This window comes from Aquarana catesbeiana, linkage group LG01 (assembly GCF_042186555.1).
Source record: "Aquarana catesbeiana isolate 2022-GZ linkage group LG01, ASM4218655v1, whole genome shotgun sequence".
Taxonomy (NCBI): Eukaryota; Metazoa; Chordata; class Amphibia; order Anura; family Ranidae; genus Aquarana; species Aquarana catesbeiana.
Window position 1 is genome coordinate 344318036 of NC_133324.1, and position 24791 is coordinate 344342826.

Below are 24791 nucleotides of genomic sequence, written 5' to 3' on the forward strand. Positions count from 1 at the left end.
ACTAGCCTACTGGGCTACTGCTCCAATGTAGAGAAGGTGTCCCTTGAAATATTTGCAGAAACTGACACTTCCAGAAGTGTCAATCTTCTGTGTCTTTGTTCTGGCCTACAGGTGCACCTAGATTAAACATTTTACAAAATTGTAAAATACAAAAATTTACAAAATTGCACAATGAATATTAACCCACTGGTGCAATTTGTGTGGGTAGGCTATTATTTTAAAAAGGTGAATGTAACCTTTAAGAGTCTATTTATAACTTTTTACCAACCATTTTCTGTTATGCCGTGTACACACGATCAGGATTTTGGTCGGAAAAAGATAGGATGGCTTTTCCGACTGGATTCCGCTCAAGCTTGCCTTGCATACACACGGTCACACAAAAGTTTGCTGAACTTTCGACCGTCAAGAACGCGGTGACATACACTAAGACGAGCCGAGAAAATGAAGTTCAATGCTTCCGAGCATGCGTCGAATTGTTTCCGAGCATGCTTAGGAATTGCTACAGACAATCGCATTTTCGGATAGGAACTTTTTCCAACCGAAAAATTGAGAACACGCTCTCAATCTTTTGCTGGCTGGAATTCGGCCAGAAAAAGTCCGATAGAGCATACACATGGTCGCATTTTCCGACCAAAAGCTCTCATCGGTCTTTTGCTAGCCGAATTTCCGATCATGTGTACGCAGCATTAGAGAATCAATCACTGTCATTTAAAGCACATGGACCTGGAAGATTCTCCTGTAGAGAATGTTTTCTGGATGTCAGGTTCACTGCTTTATAAATAGACTCCTCAATGTCTATCTTGCACATTGATATGACATACATCAGTATGAGGCCCCTTTCACAACAGTGGATGGACCCGGTCCATCTGTCAGTTTCTCAGGCAGACCCAATCTTACCCTACAGTCTTCTTTATGGAGCCGCAGATGTCAACCGACGTGGGTCTGTTTACACCGCCGACATCAGATCTGATCCTATCTGCTAAAAACAGACATCTGGCAGATCGGATGGCAGTCGGGTGTAAATAGACAGCCGGTCCCTTTACATCTGACCACCCATAGAGGAGAGTGGGCTGTGTCTGTATCAGTTCTACGTAAGTGGAGCGGACACAGACCTATCATCCACCTGCTCAGTGAGGATCAGCGGACAAATTCCACGCTGAGCAGGCAGACTCCAATGGAGCCCACCCTGTGTATAAGAGGCCTAAAAGAAACAATCAGGGTCGTTGTGCAGGGTCATCAATTGTATTTTATTTGAATTTATATAATATATGGACTGTTTCAAAAATATAGTATTTAGCTTATTGACAACGAAGGTTTACGCTTTACAAATATGCTGGGAGTATTTTTTTTACAACCCCACTCTGTAAACCACGCCATAGTTTTCTTAACAGAAAGAGCTAAAATAATAAAAGCAGATGGTTTATCCACATCTTGTTGTTTTTTCTGCTGATCACACATTGATATAAGAACAACACACCCATATATGTGATATGCTATGCAAAGTAAATGATGTCATTTCCTGTTCTCTCATATATAGGCAGTTGATATGTACAGACATCACCCAAATGCACACATACAAATTATTCACAATAATGAAGACTTTACTGAGCCTCTTTATTGCAGTGATATGGTTATCAGGTGAGATGATCCTAAAGGTGAAAATTCCATCTTAGAGATAGTGACATTTTTTCAGAGAGATCAGAGGAAAATTCCAATGGCTGTGTGAGATCAATGAAGTATCAAGTACCATACGATATCATGATGAGGTTAAAGGAAGATTCACAGTCTCCAGAAATAACAGTAATAACATGGTGTATCTGAAAATGGACAACATGAAAACGGAAGACTTTGCTGTCTATTACTGTGCAAGAGACACAGCGATCAAAACATCTCTTAGATAGAACAAAAACTTATCTTTTTCTCTCTCATTTGATCAGCAGGGGGCAGTAAAAACATCTAATGTTAAAGGAGTTGTAAAGGCAGAAGTTTTTTTTTTTTTTTTATCTTATTGCATTATATGCATTAAGATAAAAATCCTTCAGCCTCCCCAGCACCTCCTAATACTTACCTGAGCCCCATCTCTATCCAGCGATGTCCACGAGTGTCTTAGCCATCGGGAACTCTCCTCCTGATTAGCTGAGACACAGCAGTGGCGACATTGGCTCCCGCAGCTGTCAAAGTCAGTTGGCCAATCAGGGAACAGAGGTGCGGGGTCAGGTCGGGCTCCATGTCTGAATGGACACACAAAGCTGCTTGCTGTGGGGGCACTCAACAGGAGGGAGGGGCCAGGAGCAGCAAATAGGGACCCGAGAAGAGGAGGATCGGGGCTGCCCTGTGCAAATCCACTGCAACAGAGCAGGTAAGTATAAAATGTTTATTTATTTATTTATTTTTAGACTTTACAATCACTTTAAATTCTAGACTTAAAAAGGCAATCATATTCTCTCCAGTTTGTAAGAATGGTGATGTCACTTTAGAATGTTTGCACGCATATCTTAGAGAAAAGGTGCAGGTACTCTTTTCCCCCGAGTTACCCTTGTCTCTCTCCCCAACAAACTCTGAGTACTGCCCCTTTTAGAGAATATAGAAATAAGTCACATTTGTGGTGAGTTTTATATGATAATTGGGAAAATTTGGTAATGATAACAAAAAGGCAGCAAAATGTACACAACATAAGATATATACAGCACTTACCATAGTAATCTCAGAAGCATTTCCATATTATTTTGACATTCTTGTCATAGGTGCCTTCCCTGTCTCTCTCTCTCCACTTCTTACAGTAGCATGATGACCACAAAGTAGTCATGATCCCACATATTTAGAGGGGTCAAACAATGGTAAGGAGGACCATCAACTCTGATGAACAATAGTCCTGAAATTGTTTTCGTCAGAAGGGATGCTTTGTAACCATTAAGTTCATTTTTGTAAATCCTTTTTCATGGTCACTAGATCAGGACACTGTTGATGGTGTTTTTAAGAGGTCCCAAGTCATCGGGTCAAATCATAGTTTTTAGGTACCACAAATCATTTTCTTTTCATTTAACTTGAATCTAGTAGACAATTTTTGAATTTCCTCTTCTCCAATATTAAGTGTTTTCTCAATGTTATCAGGCCATTTTTGGAGTCAAACAACCAGGACAAGTTGGCAAGTGAAGATCATGTTCAGTGAGCCGTCTACTCTCTATTGTAGCATTTAAAGGGATAATAAACACAGACCACTTACTATCCTTTGTTCTAGTAATATAATTTAGGCTCCGTTCCCAGTAGTAAGACTTGTCATGCGACCTTGGACATAAAGTCACATGACAAGTTGCTGCCTATTCATTTCAATGATGCTCGTTGAAATGTATGTGACTTAAAGCCAAAACGACTTGGAAAAGGTTCCTGCACTACTTTGATGCAACTTTCTTGCTACTTTAGCACCAGAGAGTGTATCGTCGCATGAAAGTCACACGCCAAAGTCACACTTGAAATTGCGTACCTTTAAAATCACACTAGTGAGAACAGAGCCTAAATTATGCCAGTGTTGATATTTAAAAAAAATGAAATCTCCAAGTACCTGTGTAGATTTGCGGCATACAGCAGTCACATTATGGATAGCTTGGCTGAGAACAGGGTAACATCCTACGAAGACCTTCCAGTCCTCTGTCAGCAGAGCAAGCCTGAACTATCCACTGTATCTACACAGCATTGATTGGTGCCGTGCCAGTCACATATAAAAAAAAGCTTTCATTATACACAATCAAAATACACCTTTAATATTACGTTTGTGTAAAATGATCATACAAATACATACGTGAAATCAATTTAGGCCCCTTACACGTGGGGCGGGCTTTGCTGGAGTCTACCTTCTCAGCAGGGGAATTTGTCCGCTAATCCCTGCTGAGCAGGCTGATGGCTGGTCCGTGTTCATGCCACTTATGCAGAGCAGACAAAGACACAGTCCGCTTTCCTCTATGGGTGGTTGAATGTAAACGAACCACCTGTCTGTTTACATCCGACTGCCATCTGATCCGATCCACCAGACAGATGGGGAACGATACGTCAGTTTTTAGTGAACAGGGTCGTATCAGATTTAGTCAGTTGTAAATGCTCCGGAGAGGAGACTGGAGGGTCTGATTGGGTCCATCTGCAAAACTGACATTATCCTTGAGCAATAACATGGTGTGGGCGGAATTACACATGACTGCTATTCACTTTTACTTTGTTTTGCCAATCACTGTCTCTGTCAGGAATCAGCAGCAGAGCCCAATCTGCTTAGCTATACTCAGAAAACTGGGACCAGACCATATATATTTAAAGTAAGATTTATTTACAGTGAAACCAAAATCTATCCAAACACTGGCAAACTGCAAACATAAAGATATAAGTGAACAAAATGCCTAACTAAACAACCTAACAGAGTAACAGAAATCCTAACTAGCAAACTAACTATATACAATATATATATGTAGCAAGGTCCCAGGCCTCCTTCGGTCTAATGAGGACCTCCAGGGCCAGGGATAGCTGACATCCTTCTGTATATGGTGGGTTGCAACGCATAGTTGGTGCAGTACGAGGTATATTGATTAGGCGCCAGACACTTCTTGAGTGCAAAGGAGATTTTATTTCTCTTAACAGAACTTTGGGAGAGAGGGTTATGGCCAGGACACCCTTAAGTAGTTGCAAGGTTAATTGGCAGACTCCGAGACTTCAACAGGAGGACAGCCATGCAGGGAAAGGCATCCAACAACATGCCACATCTGCATGTGTTTGAATGCTGTCTCCTATGGTAACAGTCTTTAACAGTTTCTAACACAAAGTGTAACAGTTCCTTCACTTCCACTACAGTCACTTCTTGTAATTCTTCAACTCACTGAGCTCCCAGTCTCTCACTAGACTAGTTGATTCACTGCTACTGAATCCCTTGAGCTCCTCCAATCTTCACGGTAGTATCTTCCTCAAGCGTCACCCCTGTTTCTCCGCTGGGTCCCTAGCTTGGCACTCAAGATACTTTTCAAACTTCACCTCCACTGGCTGGGTCCCTGGCTTGATACCCACTGAAGTTTCCCGATTCTTCACCGTCCCCAGTTGGTGAGAATACTGCTCCAGTACTAGCTTCAGCTACTCATTGTGGTCCCTGGTAATAAAGCGGATGGCCTCTTAGTGGCGACAGCTTCCCCTCTACCTCCGACCACGACAGGTTCTCCAGCTGGCAGAACCATCAATTCTAGTTGGACTGCAAGCCGCAATCCCAACCCTGCGCTGCTCTCTCTTGCTTCTGGATAGGCCCTCAGACAGCTTAGCACCAGATGTGCCCGGGGTAGGCCCAAACTCTGGCCTAGCAACCCAGGCAATACAACACACATCCACCCAGACAGCCGTCACAGAACCCCGATCACCTGACTCCACCCAAATATATAGGTTCTCCCAGCAGGCCAAGAGATTCAAGAAAATCTCTGCCCATTGGCTGAGACACCCCATATACCCATAATCTGACCTTGCATTGCCCTTCTTGTATCCAATGCCACCAGGTACCCGGCCACCTAGCAGCAGAGGAGAAAAGTGCAGCAAGGCCAGACTTAGGGAGAAATCAATTGATCCCTAACAATTAGCCAAGGTAGTTACTCCTGGCAGGTAAATTTAGGAGCAACCCTGCCTAAACTCCAGGTTCCTACATATACAAATGGGGAACACAGAAAAGCAGGGTAAAACTGGAGGTGCAGGGAACATATAGGAAGGGGGAAGAAAAACTAGGTTCAGGAATAAGGGGGAGTAAGAACAAGGCAGCAGGGTTCAGGATATAGGTACAAGGCAAAAAACATGATCAAGAGCAGGAACAGGATAACAGCTTGTTAGGAGGGTGAGCGTGGTGTGGTGGCAGTAAACACACAGTCCCAGTCCCAGATACTAACAAACAATGTATTGAAGAACTTGCAAAAGCAGTACAACAACCCGGCGGGGAGCAATGGCGTCCCTATGCTGTGCCCCACCATGTGCCCCCCCCCCAATTAAAATTTTTTTTTTTTTTTTACAAAAAGGCAATGTCTAAGAGGGAGAGCGTCCCCAGTCAGCACCTGCGGGTGATTCCTCCCCCCTCCCTCTGCTCGCTGACACTGCATAATGCGAGCGCTCACACAACCACGGCCGCCCAATATGCTGCTTCTTCTGCATCCTCATTGGCAGGGAGAAGAGCGAGTTGCTGGAAGGACTCCACCAGGACTCTCAGTTACTGAAAAAACACAGACTGATTTCTCCCGTCCTTAGGACAAGAGAACCAGCCTGTAAATTCCAAGAAATGCCAGACCAGCGCTGTCAATAGCAGGGGCAGGACAGCAAGAGGAGGCTGGGGAACCCCACAGTGGCAGAACACCAGGGCCTGGTGGCAAGACAACCTTTGCAACCCTGATAGTTCTCCCACTGCTTTGGACCCTTATATTTTCTTGGTATGCTGGTGACATATATCTCTTGTTTTCTGCCACCCTGGAGGGGGCCCCAATACAGTAGGAAGGGAGCTCACTGCAGAACATGTGAAAGTGTCGTTGTGGGATCGATATCTATATAATTGCATTTTATAGTTGTCACCCTACTTTTGTGCCTGTCCCCCCATGTGCCCCCCCTAAATATGAAAGCTGGAGACGCCACTGGCGGGGAGCACAACTGACCAAGGAACTTACAACAGTCAGAGCGGAGAGTCAGAAGTGAATGGGCGGGAGATGGAGACAGCATCTGTCACTGGAAGCAAAGTGCGGCCTGGCTGGTCCAACCCAAAGGGAGATTTCTCCAGTGTAGGTGTAGGCTTTAAGCTTTCCCTCCTCTGAAACCTCTCCCTATCTATAGTGCTGTCCCTTACAGACGGGTATGATGTCCCTGCACTAACTCACAATAGCATGCCAAAACCAGGAGGCAGGGACTTAAAAAGACTCTGTGTGACCTAAGGCGCCACCAGAGTCACCTGGATGCAGCATAGCCAACTGTCCCAGAGGATCGAGGGAATCATAGAGAAATATGGTTTCTCCTGACTTCCTCCTCCAGTTGCATTGCCATTCCGGATGAGCATCAATTGCAGTGCAGAATGTAGACTGCTCCTGCCTACAGGTTAGAAGTATCTGGCAGCAAGGAAAACACCAGAACGAGGGGAAAATCTAAAGGAGGGACTAAATACCCTCCCAGCAGCCAGTACCAGATGGAACAAATTACTGTGATGTGCTGGCTGCTGGAAGACACCCAGTGGTGGACACCGGAACCACAACCATCTGCTCTGGCAAGCACAGATATTGCTGCCTATCGGTGCCTGTTAGTGCCGCTTATTAGTGCCCATCAGTGTTGCCTGTCAGTGCCGTCTACCAGTGCTGCCTATCAGTGCCCATCAGTGCCACCTATCAGGGTAGCCCCATCAGTGCCGTCTCATCAATGTACATCAGTGAAGAAAAAATATCACTTGTTTGCAAAATTCTATAACAGAAACAAAGAAAAACGTTTTTTGTTTTTCAAAATTTTCATTTATTTAGCAAAAAATAAAAAAAAGAAGCCCAGTGGTGATTAAATACCACCAAAAGAAAGCTCTATCTGTCTCAAAAAAATTATAAAAATGTCATATGGGTACAGTGTTGCACGACTGCACAAATGTCATTCAAAGTGCGATAGCACTGTAAGCATAAAATTGGCCTGAGCAGAAAGGGGGTGTAAGTGTCCGGTATTGACTGCTGGGAGTGTCAATACAAAGTTAATGACACCCCTAGATCGGTTCGTATATCACAGTGCAAACTGTCAATTCGGACAGGAATTGTGGTGTGGGCCAAAAAAAGGGTCCTGCATGACTTTGGTCTGAATTCAATGCAAATTTAGCCATACAATCTGTATGGCTGAATTTGCATCGCACAGACATCGCATGTAATTTGCACAGCAGTGCGGTGCGAATCACATGCAATGACGGACAGTGAACTCAATGTGAATCGAGCCTAAGCCTAGGTTCACACTGACTGCGGGAATGAAATAGTGCGAGTTCAGCTGAACTCGCACAATTTCATTCCCCCATGTCAGTCCCGACTTCGGGGGCGATTTCAGAGACATCTGTGTGGGTTTCTGCACAGATGTCAATGAAAATCGTACCCCGAAATCACCAAAAGTAGTACAGAAACTACTTTTGACAATAGCCGGCGATTTGGCATGCGATTTGACATAACAAATTGCATGCCAAATTGCATCAATGTGAACCAGGGCTCAGTTTGGGGTTGGCCCTTCCTATTCCAACATGACTGCGCACCAGTGTACAAAGCAGGGTCCATAAAGACATGGATGAGCGAGTTTGGAGTGAAGGAACTTGACTGGCCTGCACAGAGTCATAACTTTAACCTGATAGACCACCTTTGGCATGAATTAAAGCAGAGACTGCAAGCCAGGCCTTCTTGCCCAACATCAGTGCCTGACCTCACAAATGCGCTTCTGGAAGAATGGTTAAACTTTCAAAACCTAGTGGACAGCCTTTCCAGAAGAGTGGGCCAACTCAATATTGAACCCCACGGACTAATGCCGCATACACACGAGCGGACTTTACGGCAGACTTTGCCCGGCGGACGGGATTTCGTCGGACAATTCGATCGTGTGTGGGCTCCAGCGCACTTTGTTTTCTCAAAAGTTGGACGGACTTAGATTTGAAACATGTTTCAAATCTATCCGACGGACTTGAGTCCGGTCGAAAAGTCCACTCGTCTGTATGCTAGTCCGATGGACAAAAAGCCACGCTAGGGCAGCTATTGGCTACTGGCTATGAACTTCCTTATTTTAGTCCAGTCGTACGTCATCACGTACGAATTCGATGGACTTTGGTTGATTGTGTGTAGGCAAGTCCGTTCATTCAGAAAGTCCGTTGTAAAGTCTGCCGTAAAGTCCGCTCGTGTGTACGCGGCATAATGCTGCGTACACACGGTCGGACTTTTCGTCTACAAAAGTCCAACGGACGCCGACGGACCAAATCCGGCAGACAATTCGATCGTGTGTGGGCTTCCCCGGACTTTCAGCTGACTTTTCCAGCCACAAATCTGACGGACTTTAGATTTGAAACATGCTTCAAATCTTTACGTCGTAACTCCGCCGGACCCAGAAATCCTCTCGTCTGTATGCTAGTCCGACGGACAAAAACCCACGCTAGGGCAGTTATTGGCTACTGGCTATCAACTTCCTTATTTTAGTCTGGTGTACGTCATCACATACAAATCCGTCGGACTTTTGTGTGATCGTATGTAGGCAAGTCCGTTCGTTAGAAAGTCCGCCGCAAGTCCGCCAAAAGTCCATCGAAAGTCCGTTGAAAGTCTGTCGCACTGGCTGTCGGACTTTTGTAGCCGAAAAGTCAGACCGTGTGTACGTGGCATAAGACTAGGATGCCATTAAGGTTCATGTGCGTGTAAAGGCAGGCATCTCAATACTGTTTGTAATATAGTGCATCATATAATGATAGGGTCGCTAAAGAAAAAGGGCAAATACAGTATCTCACAAAAGTGAGTACACCCCTCACATTTTTGTAAATATTTATTATATCTTTTCATGTGACAACACTGAAGAAATGACACTTTGCTCTGGCAACAAAAGTGAGTACACCCCTAAGTGAAAATGTTATAATTTTTCCAACACACACTTACAATATAGCTGCTGCCAGACCATGTTTTTAAAGAAGGGAGTCTGAGTTATCCATTCCTTTAATAATTGCCTATTGTGTCTGTGCTATGTGCCTTGTGCTGACCACCAGGTGACTTTTTTTTTTTTATAATCACTTTTATTATATATGTATTTCATCTGTGTATTTCACTTTAATATGGTTTTATTACTGGAAAATCTTTGTTGGTCTTTGAACTGAAAAATTGAGATCAAAGTAAAACAATCATGAATTATTATTTGTACCTGACTGTATGTTCTGACACATATAGATATTCTGTATACTATGCAAATGACATGACATCACTTCCTATCATGGAATCTCTCATACACTATAAAGATAGAGAAGACATTTACAGGGTATTTGTGAAGTGTATAGATACAGATTATACAGAGGAATAATGAGGACCCTAATAATCCTTTTTATATCATTATCATGGCTGTCAGGTGAGACTTCATAGGACAGGATCCCTCAGATGAAATAATCCTCCTAATAGATCTGAGTGTATGTATTAGTTCTAATGTTATTTCCTATTATCACTGTATATTTTCCAGGTGTCCTGTCTTCTAACCAACTTGTCCAGTCTGATCCAGCCGTGATAAAGCCGGGGAACTCCCATACACTCACCTGTCAGGGTTCAGGAGGATTCACCTTTGGTGGTTATGCTATGAACTGGATCAGACAGTTCTCTGATGGAAAGTTACAATGGTTGTGTTATATTAGTAGCAGTGGGGGTACAGGCTATAATGATGATGTTAAAGGGAGATTCACAGCCACTAGAGATAACAACAATAACAAGCTGACTCTGAAAATGGACACCATGAAAATAGAAGACACTGCCGTGTATTACTGTGCAAGAGAGACACTGATAGAAAATATATCTTTACTATAACAATAAGTAGAATATCACTTCTTCATGTTATCAGTAGGTGGCAGCACATCCATGTAATGACTGCACACATTAGTTATAGTTGATAAACAACCAATTAATATATTAACTACAGATGTAACATTGTGTAAAGGGTCTACTACTTCCACTTATATACAGTATCTCACAAAAGTGAGTACACCCCTCACATTTTTGTAAATATTTTATTATATCTTTTCATGTGACAACACTGAAGAAATTACACTTTGCTACAGTGTAAAGTAGTGCGTGTACAGCTTGTATAATAGTGTTAGTTTGCTGTCCCCTCAAAATAACTTAACACACAGCCATTAATGTCTAAACCGCTGGCAACAAAAGTGAGTACACCCCTAAGTGAAAATGTCCAAATTTGGCCCAATTAGCCATTTTCCCTCCCTGGTGTCATGTGACTTGTTTGTGTTACAAGGTCTCCGGTGTGAAAGAGGAGCAGGTGTGTTACATTTGGTGTTATCGCTCTCACTCTCTCATACTGGTCACTGGAAGTTCAACATGGCACCTCATGGCAAAGAACTCTCTGAGGATCTACATAAAGACGGCCTAGGCTATAAGAAGATTGGCAAGACCCTGAAACTGAGCTGCAACATGGTGGCCAAGACCATACAGTGGTTTAACAGGAGAGGTTCCACTCAGAACAGGCCTCGCCATGGTCAGCCAAAGAAGTTGAGTGCACGTGCTCAGCGTCATATCCAGAGGTTGTCTTTGGAAAATAGACGTATGAATGCTGCAGAGGTTGAAGGGGTGGGGGATCAGCCTGTCAGTGCTTAGATCATACGCCACACACTGCATCAAATTGGTCTGCATGGCTGTCGTCCCAGAAAGAAGCCTCTTCTAAAGATGATGCACAAAATAGCCTGCAAACAGTTTGCTGAAGATAAGCAGACTAGGGACATGGATTACTGGAACCATGTCTTGTGGTCTTATGAGACCAAGATAAACTTATCTGGTTCAGATGGTGTCAAGCGTGTGTGACAGCAACCAGGTGAGGAGTACAAAGACAAGTGTATCTTGCCTACAGTCAAGCATGGTGATGGGAGTGTCATGGTCTGGGGCTGCATGAGTGCTGCCGGCACTGGGGAGTTACAGTTCATTGAGGGAACCATAAATGCAAACATTTACTGTGACATACTGAAGCAGAGCATGATCCCCTCCCTTCAGAGAATGGGGCCCACGGCAGTATTGTAAAATGATAATGACCCAAAACACACCTCCAAGATGACCACTGCCTTGCTAAAGAAGCTGAGGGTAAAGGTGATGGACTGGCCAAGCATGTATCCAGACTTAAATCCTATTGAGCATCTGTGGGGCATCCTCAAACAGAAGGTGGAGGAGCGCAAGGTCTCTAACATCCACCAGCTCTGTGATATCGTCATGGAGGAGTGGAAGAGGACTCCAGTGGCAACCTGTGAAGGTCTGGTGACCTCCATGCCCAAGAGGGTTAAGGCAGTGCTGGAAAATAATGGTGGCCACACAAAATATTGACACTTTGGACCCAATTTGGACATTTTCACTTAGGGGTGTACTCACTTTTGTTGCCAGCGGTTTAGACATTTATGGCTGCGTGTTGAGTTTTTTTGCGGGGACAGCAAATTTACACTGTTATACAATATTTACACTCACTAATTTACATTGTAGCAAAGTGTAATTTCTTCAGTGTTGTCACATGAAAAGTTATAATAAAATATTTACAAAAATGTGAGAGGTGTACTCACTTTTGTGTATGTAAGCAGATTTATTGATGTAGCACCTTGGTGTTTAGACAGGGTAACTATTAAATTAATTTGCCAGGTGGTAATTTTCCTGGCTAATTGTTAGAAGATCCACATATGTTACATAATAGCACAATGCATAACTAATAGCTAAAGTACATATAGTTTATTTCATACAAATTGTTAATATGATAATGCATAACATGGTAACATGTAAGTTCATATTGAAGGCAAACATAAAAACCAAATGTATTACGTGTGTCTCCATAATATAAAGATGATAAAATCTTGGTTAAATTGGTACACTCCAATAGGCCTAGCATAAGTAATAAGGATATGATAGTAATTAAAGAGTATTAAAGAAGGGCATCTGATAGCTCGACGTGTTTCGTAGCTAGCGCCACTCATCAGGAGCAGAGGAAAGGCAGGACTCTATAAAAATAATATTAAAAATTACTATGATGTGGGAGTAGTTAACCACTTCAGCCCCGGAAGGTTTTACCCCCTTCCTGACCAGAGCACTTTTTACAATTCGGCACTGCGTCGCTTTAACTGCGAATTGCGCGGTCATGCAATGCTGTACCCAAATGAAATTTGCGTCCTTTTCTTCCCACAAAAATGATATTTTCTACTTTTTGTTATAAAAAAAATCCAATAAACTCAATTTTAGTCATACATTTAGGCCAAAATGTATTCGGCCACATGTCTTTGGTAAAAAAAATGTCAATAAGTGTATATTTATTGGTTTGCGCAAAAGTTATAGCGTCTACAAACTAGGGTACATTTTCTGGAATTTGCACAGCTTTTAGTTTATGACTGCCTATGTCATTTCTTGAGGTGCTAAAATGGCAGGGCAGTACAAACCCCCCCCAAATGACCCCATTTTGGAAAGTAGACACCCCAAGGAAATTGCTGAGAGGCATGTTGAGCCCATTGAATATTTATTTTTTTTGTCCCAAGTGATTGAATAATGACAAAAAAAAAAAATTTACAAAAAGTTGTCACTAAATGATATATTGCTCACACAGGCCATGGGCATATGTGGAATTGCACCCCAAAATACATTCAGCTGCTTCTCCTGAGTACGGGGATACCACATGTGTGGGACTTTTTGGGAGCCTAGCCGCGTACGGGGCCCCAAAAACCAAGCACCGCCTTCAGGATTTCTAAGGGCATAAATTTTTGATTTCACTCCTCGCTGCCTATCACAGTTTTGAAGGCCATAAAATGCCATGATGGCACAAACCCCCCCCAAATGACCCCATTTTGGAAAGTAGACACCCCAAGCTATTTGCTAAGAGGCATGGTGAGTATTTTGCAGCTCTCATTTGTTTTTGAAAATGAAGAAAGACCAGAAAAAATTTTTTTTTTTTTCTTTTTTCAATTTTCAAAACTTTGTGACAAAAAGTGAGGTCTGCAAAATACTCACTATACCTCTCAGCAAATAGCTTTGGGTGTCTACTTTCCAAAATGGGGTCATTTGGCGGGGTTTTGTGCCACCTGGGCATTCCATGGCCTCCGAAACTGTGATAGGCAGTGAAGAGTGAATTCAAAAATTTACGCCCTTAGAAAGCCTGAAGGCGGTGCTTGGTTTTCGGGGTCCCGTGCGCGGCTAGGCTCCCAAAAAGTCTCACACATGTGGTATCCCCGTACTCAGGAGAAGCAACAGAATTTATTTTGGGGTGTAATTTCACATATTCCCATGGCATGTTTGAGCAATATATCATTTAGTGACAACTTTGTGCAAAAAAAAAAAAAATTTGTCTCTTTCCTGCAACTTGTGTCACAATATAAAATATTCCATGGACTCGACATGCCTCTCAGCAAATAGCTTGGGGTGTCTACTTTCCAAAATGGGGTCATTTGGGGGGGTTTTGAACTGTCTTGGCATTTTATGCACAACATTTAGAAGCTTATGTCACACATCACCCACTCTTCTAACCACTTGAAGACAAAGCCCTTTCTGACACTTTTTGATTACATGAAAAAATTATTTTTTTTTGCAAGAAAATTACTTTGAACCCCCAAACATTATATATTTTTTTAAAGCAAATGCCCTACAGATTAAAATGGTGGGTGTTTCATTTTTTTTTTCACACAGTATTTGTGCAGCGATTTTTCAAATGCATTTTTTGTGGAAAAAACACACTTTTTTAAATTTTAATGCACTAAAACACACTATATTGCCCAAATGTTTGATGAAATAAAAAAGATGATCTTAGGCCGAGTACATGGATACCAAACATGACATGCTTTAAAATTGCGCACAAACGTGCAGTGGCAACAAAATTAATACATTTTTAAAAGCCTTTAAAAGCCTTTACAGGTGAAGCTGGTGACATTAGAATGATAAGGGGCTTTGCAAGGTCAGAGTATGAATGGATGGGTTGTCTTAGCCATTTGGCAGGGGTTTCTTTAGCCTCTAATAAAAAGAAACAGTTGGGACTTTATATAAGGCTTTGAACAGACAAGGAACAGAAAAGGACAAATGCCTCCATCCCTATTATATGGAAAAAAGGTTGAGAGTGTGGGACTTTATATGAATCATGCAGCCAAGGAGATAACACGACAGGGTGTGTCTGGTGGTTAGTACATAATTAATAAGAACCACATATGTTACATAATAGCACAATGCATAACTAATAGCTAAAGTACATATAGTTTATTTCATACAAATTGTTAATATGATAATGCATAACATGGTAACATGTAAGTTCATATTGAAGGCAAACATAAAAACCAAATGTATTACGTGTGTCTCCATAATATAAAGATGATAAAATCTTGGTTAAATTGGTACACTCCAATAGGCCTAGCATAAGTAATAAGGATATGATAGTAATTAAAGAGTATTAAAGAAGGGCATCTGATAGCTCGACGTGTTTCGTAGCTAGCGCCACTCATCAGGAGCAGAGGAAAGGCAGGACTCTATAAAAATAATATTAAAAATTACTATGATGTGGGAGTAGTTAACCACTTCAGCCCCGGAAGGTTTTACCCCCTTACTGACCAGAGCACTTTTTACAATTCGGCACTGCGTCGCTTTAACTGCTAATTGCGCGGTCATGCAATGCTGTACCCAAATGAAATTTGCGTCCTTTTCTTCCCACAAAAATGATATTTTCTACTTTTTGTTATAAAAAAAATCCAATAAACTCAATTTTAGTCATACATTTAGGCCAAAATGTATTCGGCCACATGTCTTTGGTAAAAAAAATGTCAATAAGCGTATATTTATTGGTTTGCGCAAAAGTTATAGCGTCTACAAACTAGGGTACATTTTCTGGAATTTGCACAGCTTTTAGTTTATGACTGCCTATGTCATTTCTTGAGGTGCTAAAATGGCAGGGCAGTACAAACCCCCCCCAAATGACCCCATTTTGGAAAGTAGACACCCCAAGGAAATTGCTGAGAGGCATGTTGAGCCCATTGAATATTTATTTTTTTTGTCCCAAGTGATTGAATAATGACAAAAAAAAAAAAATTTACAAAAAGTTGTCACTAAATGATATATTGCTCACACAGGCCATGGGCATATGTGGAATTGCACCCCAAAATACATTCAGCTGCTTCTCCTGAGTACGGGGATACCACATGTGTGGGACTTTTTGGGAGCCTAGCCGCGTACGGGGCCCCAAAAACCAAGCACCGCCTTCAGGATTTCTAAGGGCATAAATTTATGATTTCACTCCTCGCTGCCTATCACAGTTTTGAAGGCCATAAAATGCCATGATGGCACAAACCCCCCCCAAATGACCCCATTTTGGAAAGTAGACACCCCAAGCTATTTGCTAAGAGGCATGGTGAGTATTTTGCAGCTCTCATTTGTTTTTGAAAATGAAGAAAGACCAGAAAAAATTTTTTTTTTTTCTTTTTTCAATTTTCAAAACTTTGTGACAAAAAGTGAGGTCTGCAAAATACTCACTATACCTCTCAGCAAATAGCTTTGGGTGTCTACTTTCCAAAATGGGGTCATTTGGGGGGGTTTTGTGCCACCTGGGCATTCCATGGCCTCCAAAACTGTGATAGGCAGTGAAGAGTGAATTCAAAAATTTACGCCCTTAGAAAGCCTGAAGGCGGTGCTTGGTTTTCGGGGTCCCGTGCGCGGCTAGGCTCCCAAAAAGTCTCACACATGTGGTATCCCCGTACTCAGGAGAAGCAACAGAATTTGTTTTGGGGTGTAATTTCACATATTCCCATATGCATGTTTGAGCAATATATCATTTAGTGACAACTTTGTGCAAAAAAAAAAAAATTTGTCTCTTTCCTGCAACTTGTGTCACAATATAAAATATTCCATGGACTCGACATGCCTCTCAGCAAATAGCTTGGGGTGTCTACTTTCCAAAATGGGGTCATTTGGGGGGGTTTTGAACTGTCTTGGCATTTTATGCATTTTATGCACAACATTTGGAAGCTTATGTCACACATCACCCACTCTTCTAACCACTTGAAGACAAAGCCCTTTCTGACACTTTTTGATTACATGAAAAAATTATTTTTTTTTGCAAGAAAATTACTTTGAACCCCCAAACATTATATATTTTTTTAAAGCAAATGCCCTACAGATTAAAATGGTGGGTGTTTCATTTTTTTTTTTCACACAGTATTTGTGCAGCGATTTTTCAAACGCATTTTTTGTGGAAAAAACACACTTTTTTAAATTTTAATGCACTAAAACACACTATATTGCCCAAATGTTTGATGAAATAAAAAAGATGATCTTAGGCCGAGTACATGGATACCAAACATGACATGCTTTAAAATTGCGCACAAACGTGCAGTGGCAACAAAATTAATACATTTTTAAAAGCCTTTAAAAGCCTTTACAGGTTACCACTTTAGATTTACAGAGGAGGTCTACTGCTAAAATTACTGCCCTCGATCTGACGTTCACGGTGACACCTCACATGCATGGTGCAATTGCTGTTTACATTTGACGCCAGACCGACGCTTGCGTTCGCCTTAGGGCGAGAGCAGGGGGGACAGGGGTGCTTTTTTTTTTTTTTTTTTTTTTCTTTATTATTTTTTTGCTTTTTTATCTTATTTTTAAACTGTTCCTTTCATTTTTTATTTTTTTTTAATCATTTTTATTGTTATCTCAGGGAATGTAAATATCCCCTATGATAGCAATAGGTAGTGACAGGTACTCTTTTTTGAAAAAATTGGGGTCCCTAGACCCTAGATCTCTCCTCTGCCCTCAAAGCATCTGACCACACCAAGATCGGTGTGAAAAAATGCTTCCCCAATTTCCCAATGGCGCTGTTTACATCCGGCGAAATCGAAGTCATAAAATGCTCGTAGCTTCCGGTTTCTTAGGCCATAGAGATGTTTGGAGCCACTCTGGTCTCTGATCAGCTCTATGGTCAGCTGGCTGAATCACCGGCTGCATTCTCAGGTTCCCTGTTGAGACAGGAGAGCCAGAGAAAAACACGGAAGACGGTGGGGGGGGGCATTCCCTCCCACTGCTTGTAAAAGCAGTCCAGAGGCTAATTAGCTGCTAGGATTGCTTTTACATGAAAGCCGACCGCTGGCTGAAAAGAATGATACCAAGATGATACCTAAACCTGCAGGCATCATTCTGGTATAACCACTCAAAGTCGTGAATGGCGTACCTGAAGACAAAAAAATGGTTAACAATAAAGCACAGTGAACAGTAAAGTATAAAAAATTGCATACTTGAAAAGCAAACATGATAAAACATAATAACAATAAAACATTGCAGAATAGAATACAGTAAAAAAGAGCAGAACAATAGAGAGAGAGAATAGAGAGAGAGAGAACAATAAAACGACAACTATTTATTTTTTTTTATTTTTGTTTGTGTTTTTTTTTTTTTTTTACACTTTTTTTTGTAACTGTAACTTTTATAACTGTAACCGGTTCCAGGTTCGGGTCTCTCAAAATGCGATGGCATCTTGGGAGACCCTGTGAAAGTGTGTCCTAGTCTGTGCAATGCTGTACCCTACGCTAATACTCAACTAGTGCATGGTAGCGTTCAAAACATTCACCAATGCAAAGACCAGGATTGTCAGGACAGGAGGGACAATAATAGCGGGTGTCACGCCTATATCCGCGCTTGCTGCAGACACGACATCTTTTTTGGGGGGGTTCGTTGGGTAGGGGTACTCGGGAGGACATAAAGAAAATGCCTCTCATGCAGCCGACTGCATTTGGTTGGGGATGTGAATGGGGGAAGTACGGGTGCTGCAGAAGTGGTGGGTTCCCAATTAGGATTGGCGAATGCAGCAGGAAGGGCATTATGGGCACGACGGGCCTGTGTTTGTCTTCTTCTTGGTGGCAGCGGGACACTACTTGTGCTTGCCACCTCACCAGCTTGAACTGCACTTATGGGACTCGCCACGTCACCAAGTGTTACTGCAGTGCTGGTTTGACTACGACTGGGGTGTACTAGGCCGCTGGCGCTTGCCAGTTCACCAAAACACTACAAAAAAAAACTGTTAGCGATCGCAGGGATCAGGCCTGACTCTGCGAACGCTGCAGTTATGCATTTAGTGTTTTGTAAGTGACAGTGATCGATCGATACTGCACTTGGGTGGGCTGGGCTGGGTCGGGCGGAGGGGCAAAATGCAGGTGCTAGCAGGTATCTGGGCTGATCCCGCTAACACTGCGTTTTTGGGAACCCTAAACTGCTGGGGACACTAGTATAGATCTGATCGGATCAGATATTGATGCGTTCAGATACTATACCACTAAGGGAGGTGTACGGTGCGTGGGTGTTAGCGCTACTGGCACTAACCTGACGCTGCCTGGGGCTGGTGCTTGCCATTTCACCAAAACGCTACCAAAAAAACTGTTAGCGATCGCAGGGATCAGGCCTGACTCTGCGAATGCTTCAGTTATGCGTTTAGTGTTTTGTAAGTGACAGTGATCGATCGATACTGCACTTGGGTGGGCTGGGCTAGGTGGAGGGGCAAAATGCAGGTGCTAGCAGGTATCTGGGCTGATCCCGCTAACACTGCGTTTTTGGGAACCCTAAACTGCTGGGGACACTAGTATAGATCTGATCGGATCAGATATTGATCCGTTCAGATACTATACCGCTAAGGGAGGCGTATGCTGCGTGCGTGGGTGTTAGCGGTACTGGCGCTAATCTGACGCTGCTTGGGGCGACGCATATCACCGCCGGGCGATCGGGGGGCTAAACCTTTATTCGGTAATAAACGGCGGGTACCCTGACACTATAAAAAATAAACAAACTAACCAGCGTCACCCATAACGGTTATACAGTGATCAGTGGTGAAAGGGTTAACTAGGGGGCAATCAAGGGGTTAAAACCTTTATTAGATAGTATATGGGGGTCCCTGTCGCTATAAAACGCTGACGGCGAACCTAAATATTTACGTCCCTAACTAGCGTCATCAGTGACACTAATACAGCGATCAGAAAAATGATCGCTTAGCGACACTGATGACAGGGGGTGATCAAGGGGTTAAAACTTTATTAGGGGGGTTAGGGGGGTACCCTAGACCTATAGGGGGCTAATACTCACTGACCTAACACTTCTAACTGTCACAAACTGACACCAATCAGTAATCAGGAAAAAAAAAAAAAAACAGCTTGGTGTCAGTTTGTGACGGGGGGGGGGGTGATTGGGGGGGGATCGGGGGGGGCGATCGGGGGTGTTTAGTGTGCCTGGCATGTTCTACTATGTGTGTTTGTGTTTTACACTTACTTGGATGTCTTCTCTCCTCGGCGTCGGAACGGAAACTGCCGAGCCGAGGAGAGATGACATCACATCCTCTGCCTGTGTGTACTATACACAGGCAGGGGATGTTTCTCATTGGCTGGGAGCGATCGCGAGGGGGGGGGCACGATCGGATGGCCTCCCCCTCATCTCTGATCGCTGCCAGACAAATGCCGACCGCCGCTGGCACCGGGGGGGGGTCCGATCGGACCCCCCGCCCGCGGGAAGGCAATCATGTACCAGGTACGTGATTTTGCCTGCCCGTGCCGCTCTGTTCACGTATATATATGCGTGAGGCGGTCGGCAAGTGGTTAAAAAAAGTCCATCTAAACAAGGAAGATGGAAATGATAGAAATATATGTATGCATCCAATCATACCTAAAGTCCCACACTTTCCCCCTTTTTTCTTTAGTCCCTTGGCCTGCTGGGAGACCCTATTTATTTGGGTGAAGTCAGGTGATCAGGGTTTCTGTGCCAACTGGATGGCTGCCTAGGTGGACATGTGTTATGTCACCCCGGGCTGCTAGGCTGGAAATCTGAGGCCTATCCAGGGTACATCTGGATACTAGGCTGCCTGTGGTGTATCCAGGAGCAGGAGAAGCAGCGTAGGGTTGGGACTGCAGGATTGGAGTCCAAACGAGTTGAGAAGGTTCAGCCGGACGGGGAACCAGTTGTGGTCGGAGGTAGAAGGGAAGCTGTCACCACTAAGGGACCATTCATGTTCCTACTGGAGACTACAGTGAGTAAGCTTGAGCAAGTATCAGAGCAGTCTTCTCACCAACCAGGGATGGTGAAGAAGTGGGAAAGCTTCAGCAAACGCCAAGTCATGGACCCAGCAGGATTGCGGGGTTGATGCTAGAGCAATATACAGCGGGACAGCTGTGGAAGAGCTCAGGGGGATCCAGGGCTGTGTTGCCAACCTACCAGATTGAAATTTACTGACTCAACACCCAAAAATTACTGGCATTTCCAAAAGTTACAAAATTACAGTTTTAAGTGCAAATTAGAGTATTTAGGCTACAAACAAATACAAAATGCAATTAGCAATATGATTTAAGGTGGATAATAAGGCAAAAAACATATGTCTTATTTTATTTTTGATATAGTAAGTAAGTAGCTCAGGGACTGGTCTCAGGAGGGCAAGAAATTAGAATGGGCGGCACACACATAAAACTTACTCTCACAGTGACACTGACAGCAGTGTGCAGCAGCACAGATGATGATGAGACCTCACTGACACAACATGTCCCCTCCTGAGTCACAGTGACAGTCTCTCTCTAAGCCAAGTGGTCCCTCCAGTCCACTCCAGTCTAAACAGCACTAACGGCCCTGGTCCCAGCTTGCCTTGCTTCCATACCACAGACCCGCACACGAGGCTCTGGCCGCTCTGCTTGGCTCCATTGCACCATGACATCACACGACATGCTCAGGCACCGCCTCCACCAGAGCCTCCCTATCAGACTCTAGCAAGCACTCGGATGGTCCCAGCTGGCTCTGGACTAAGCCGAGTGTCACAGCCATATTTTTTACTGGCAAGCTTTTACTTTTACTTACATTTACTGGCAGGAGAAAATTGCCTGTTTTTTACTGGCTGCCAGTAAAAATACTGACGGTTGGCAACCTTGATCCAGGGACGACTGGGATCTGGTAGTCTAGTGAAAGACTGGGAGCTCAGTGAGTGAAGATTTACAGTGAGATATTGTGAGATTAATAACGGACTGTTCTGTTTTACCAAGAGTTACGTACAACTACCTTCTATTGACTGTTTCAAGATTAGTTGCCATAGAAGACAGTGGTCCTACCTATACTGAAGTATTATCCAAACACCAAACATACTCTGATAAAGAATCAATCACTGTTATTTAGAGTACATGGATCTGGAAGATTATCCTGCAGAGAATGGTTTCTGAATGTTGGATTCACTGTTTTATAAATATGCTCCTTAATTTGTATCTTGCACATCACTATGTTGTACATCATTGTAAAAGAAAAAGTCAGGTTAGTGGTTGTGAATGTATTTATTATATAAATACATTATTTAGTACCTATTTGATTGACATCTGAGCAGTGGCAGGACAAGGTCACCTAGAGCCCAGGGCGAACATGCCAAACTGTGCCCCACCAGGATGTATGAGCATTATGTCTCAGCAAAAATCCTGCCCCCCCAAAAAAATAGGACACTAATCTGCATGATTAACCCCTAAGCATCGCCCCTCCTCCCAGTACAAATCCACCCCCTGCTGAAATTCCCCCCTCCCAGAACAAATCTCTGCCCCCTCCATCCCCCAAATCTGACCAGCGCAAATGCCCCCTCAAAAAAAGAAATCACCACTCCTCCACCCCTCAAATTTCCCCTCCGGTTACACATTCTTACTACTCCAAATCCCCCTCCTAGCACAAATATCCCCCCCATTCCCCCCAGCATAAACACCCCCCAATCATCCCTACTAGCACAAATCCCCCCCCAAAAAAAAAGAATCCCCCCTCCCAAAAAAAAAAATTCCTTCCTCCCTTTACCATATCACCTCTTCTAGCACAAAACCCCCCAAAATTGACCCTTTTCTTCTCCCACCCCCTTCCAACACAAATCCCCCTGAATAACCATGCCTAGCACACACACATTTCCCCTCCTAGAACAATTCTTACCCCCTTCTGCCACCCAAATGCCTCCTCCCAACACAAATTGCCTCCCCTCTCAATCTCCTCGTGGAGCTCCCCACCTCACATTATACCACGTTACCTAGTGCAGCCACCCCTCTTGCCCACCCCTTGTCCCAGCCCTGCATCTGATTATTTATTTACAATCCCACTATGTACACTAAAGTTTTTTTTTTTAATAGAAAAAGCTAAAATAATAAAAGCAGATGGTTTATCTACAGCTTGATTTTTTTTCTGCTAATCACATATTGGTATAAGACCAACACACCCATATATGTGATATGCTATGCAAAGTAAATGATGCCATTTCCTGTTCTCTCATATATAGGCAGTTGATATGTACAGACATCACCCAAATGCACACATACAAATTATTCACAATAATGAAGACTTTACTGAGCCTCTTTATTGCAGTGATATGGTTATCAGGTGAGATGATCCTAAAGGTGAAAGTCATGTAGAGATAAAGTGACATTTTTCTCATATATAACTTTATATTGTATAATTTCAGGTGTCCAGTCTGCAGAACAACTTACCCAATCAGACCCAGCGGTGATAAAGCCGGGGAACTCTCACACACTGACCTGTAAAGCTTCTGGATTTACTTTCAGCAGCTACTGGATGAGCTGGGTCAGAGAGATTGGAGGAAAATTACAATGGCTGAGTGCTATCAACCAGGATTCGAGTACCATACCATATCATGATGATGTTAAAGGAAGATTCACAATCTCCAGAGATAACAGTAATAACATGTTGTATCTGAAAATGGACAACATGAAAGTTGAAGACTCTGCTGTCTATTACTGTGCAAGATACACAGCGATCAAAATATCTCTTAGATAGAACAAAAACTCATCTTTTTTTCTCTCATTTGATCAGCAGGTGGCAGTAGTACAATTAATGTTAAATCCTAGATATAAAAAGGCAATTACACTCTGCTTGGTTTATAAGAATGGATATATATACTCCCTCTGTGACATTATAGGAAAGTTTATATTGAACGCTCTGCTTGTTATGTACCCTGGGAAAGCATGTTGCACTTCTGGTCACCTATTTTAGAATGTTTAAACACATATAATGTCACTTTCTACTGCCTTGATGTTCTTTTCCCACTTCATGTTAGCTGTGTTCCTGAAAAGGGCATCTATAGCGAAAGAGGTACTGAGCTATGTTACAGGTATCCAGTGTAGTATGCAGCACAACTTGACCCCAATGGTTATACAGCCAGTAAACTTCTACACACGGACCTGGAATGGTTCTGAACTCACTTTAAGAGACGACTGGATGAATTGGGACAGACAACTTCCTGACGAACAGGTATAATGGCTGGCCTATATTAGCAGTGATCGGGATATCAGATACTATCATGATTCTGTTAAAGGAAGATTCACAACCTCCACAGATACCAGTAACAATATGCTAGCCCTAAAAATGGACATGAAAGCCAAAACACACTGCTGTGTATTATTGTACACACACACATATACAGGTGAGTTATTAAAAGGTGTCATAAACACCCTTTATAATTCTGCTGGGGCGCAGCTCAAAAAGTGATGGGGCAAGCACCCAATTCATGCACCTGTCATGAACCTGTCAGAAACAGGTATATGAATCTAACTTTAAAACCACAGAGCTGCTCCTAGTTGCATACATAAATTCATGTGCTCTTATAAATACCGTACATAAAAAAAGAGCACATGAATTTATGTATGCAACTAGGAGCAGCGCTGTGGTTTTAAAGTTAGTACAATAAGGTTTTTATAACCTATATTACAGCAGCAGCCCTATAATTTATAATTTAGGTTTGATGAAAACAGATAGATTGCCACTGTTTCCATAGTGCGGGTATATCACCAGAATTTTGAAGGTATATGAATCTGTTGGTTGGTGTAGGTCAAATTATCCAAACTGGACACTCTTTCCTGAGTGCACTTCCACCCTCTATTCCTTGCCACTGCATCCCTCACACTGACAGGCATATGGCCAAGGAGTTTGTACACTGGTGAGCGGAGCATGATAAGGAACTGAGACTTGTTCCCCATCAGGTCCACTTTACTTTTGATTGACAGCACACAACAATGTGAGGATTTATAAACGCTGTTCAGTTCAGTATTCTATGAATCCTCCGACTGCCATGTGCTGTCAATCAAAAGTAAAGCA

General features: G+C 42.9%; 1 gene segment (V, D, J or C); it reads left to right on the top strand.

Moving 5' to 3' along the window:
* The first annotated feature begins 23014 nt into the window (after window positions 1-23014).
* On the top strand, window positions 23015-23474 carry LOC141116987 (immunoglobulin heavy variable 3-74-like). The segment is given in 2 exon segments: window positions 23015-23060; window positions 23143-23474. Coding segments are annotated over 2 exon segments (378 nt in total).
* Window positions 23475-24791: the final 1317 nt, after the last annotated feature.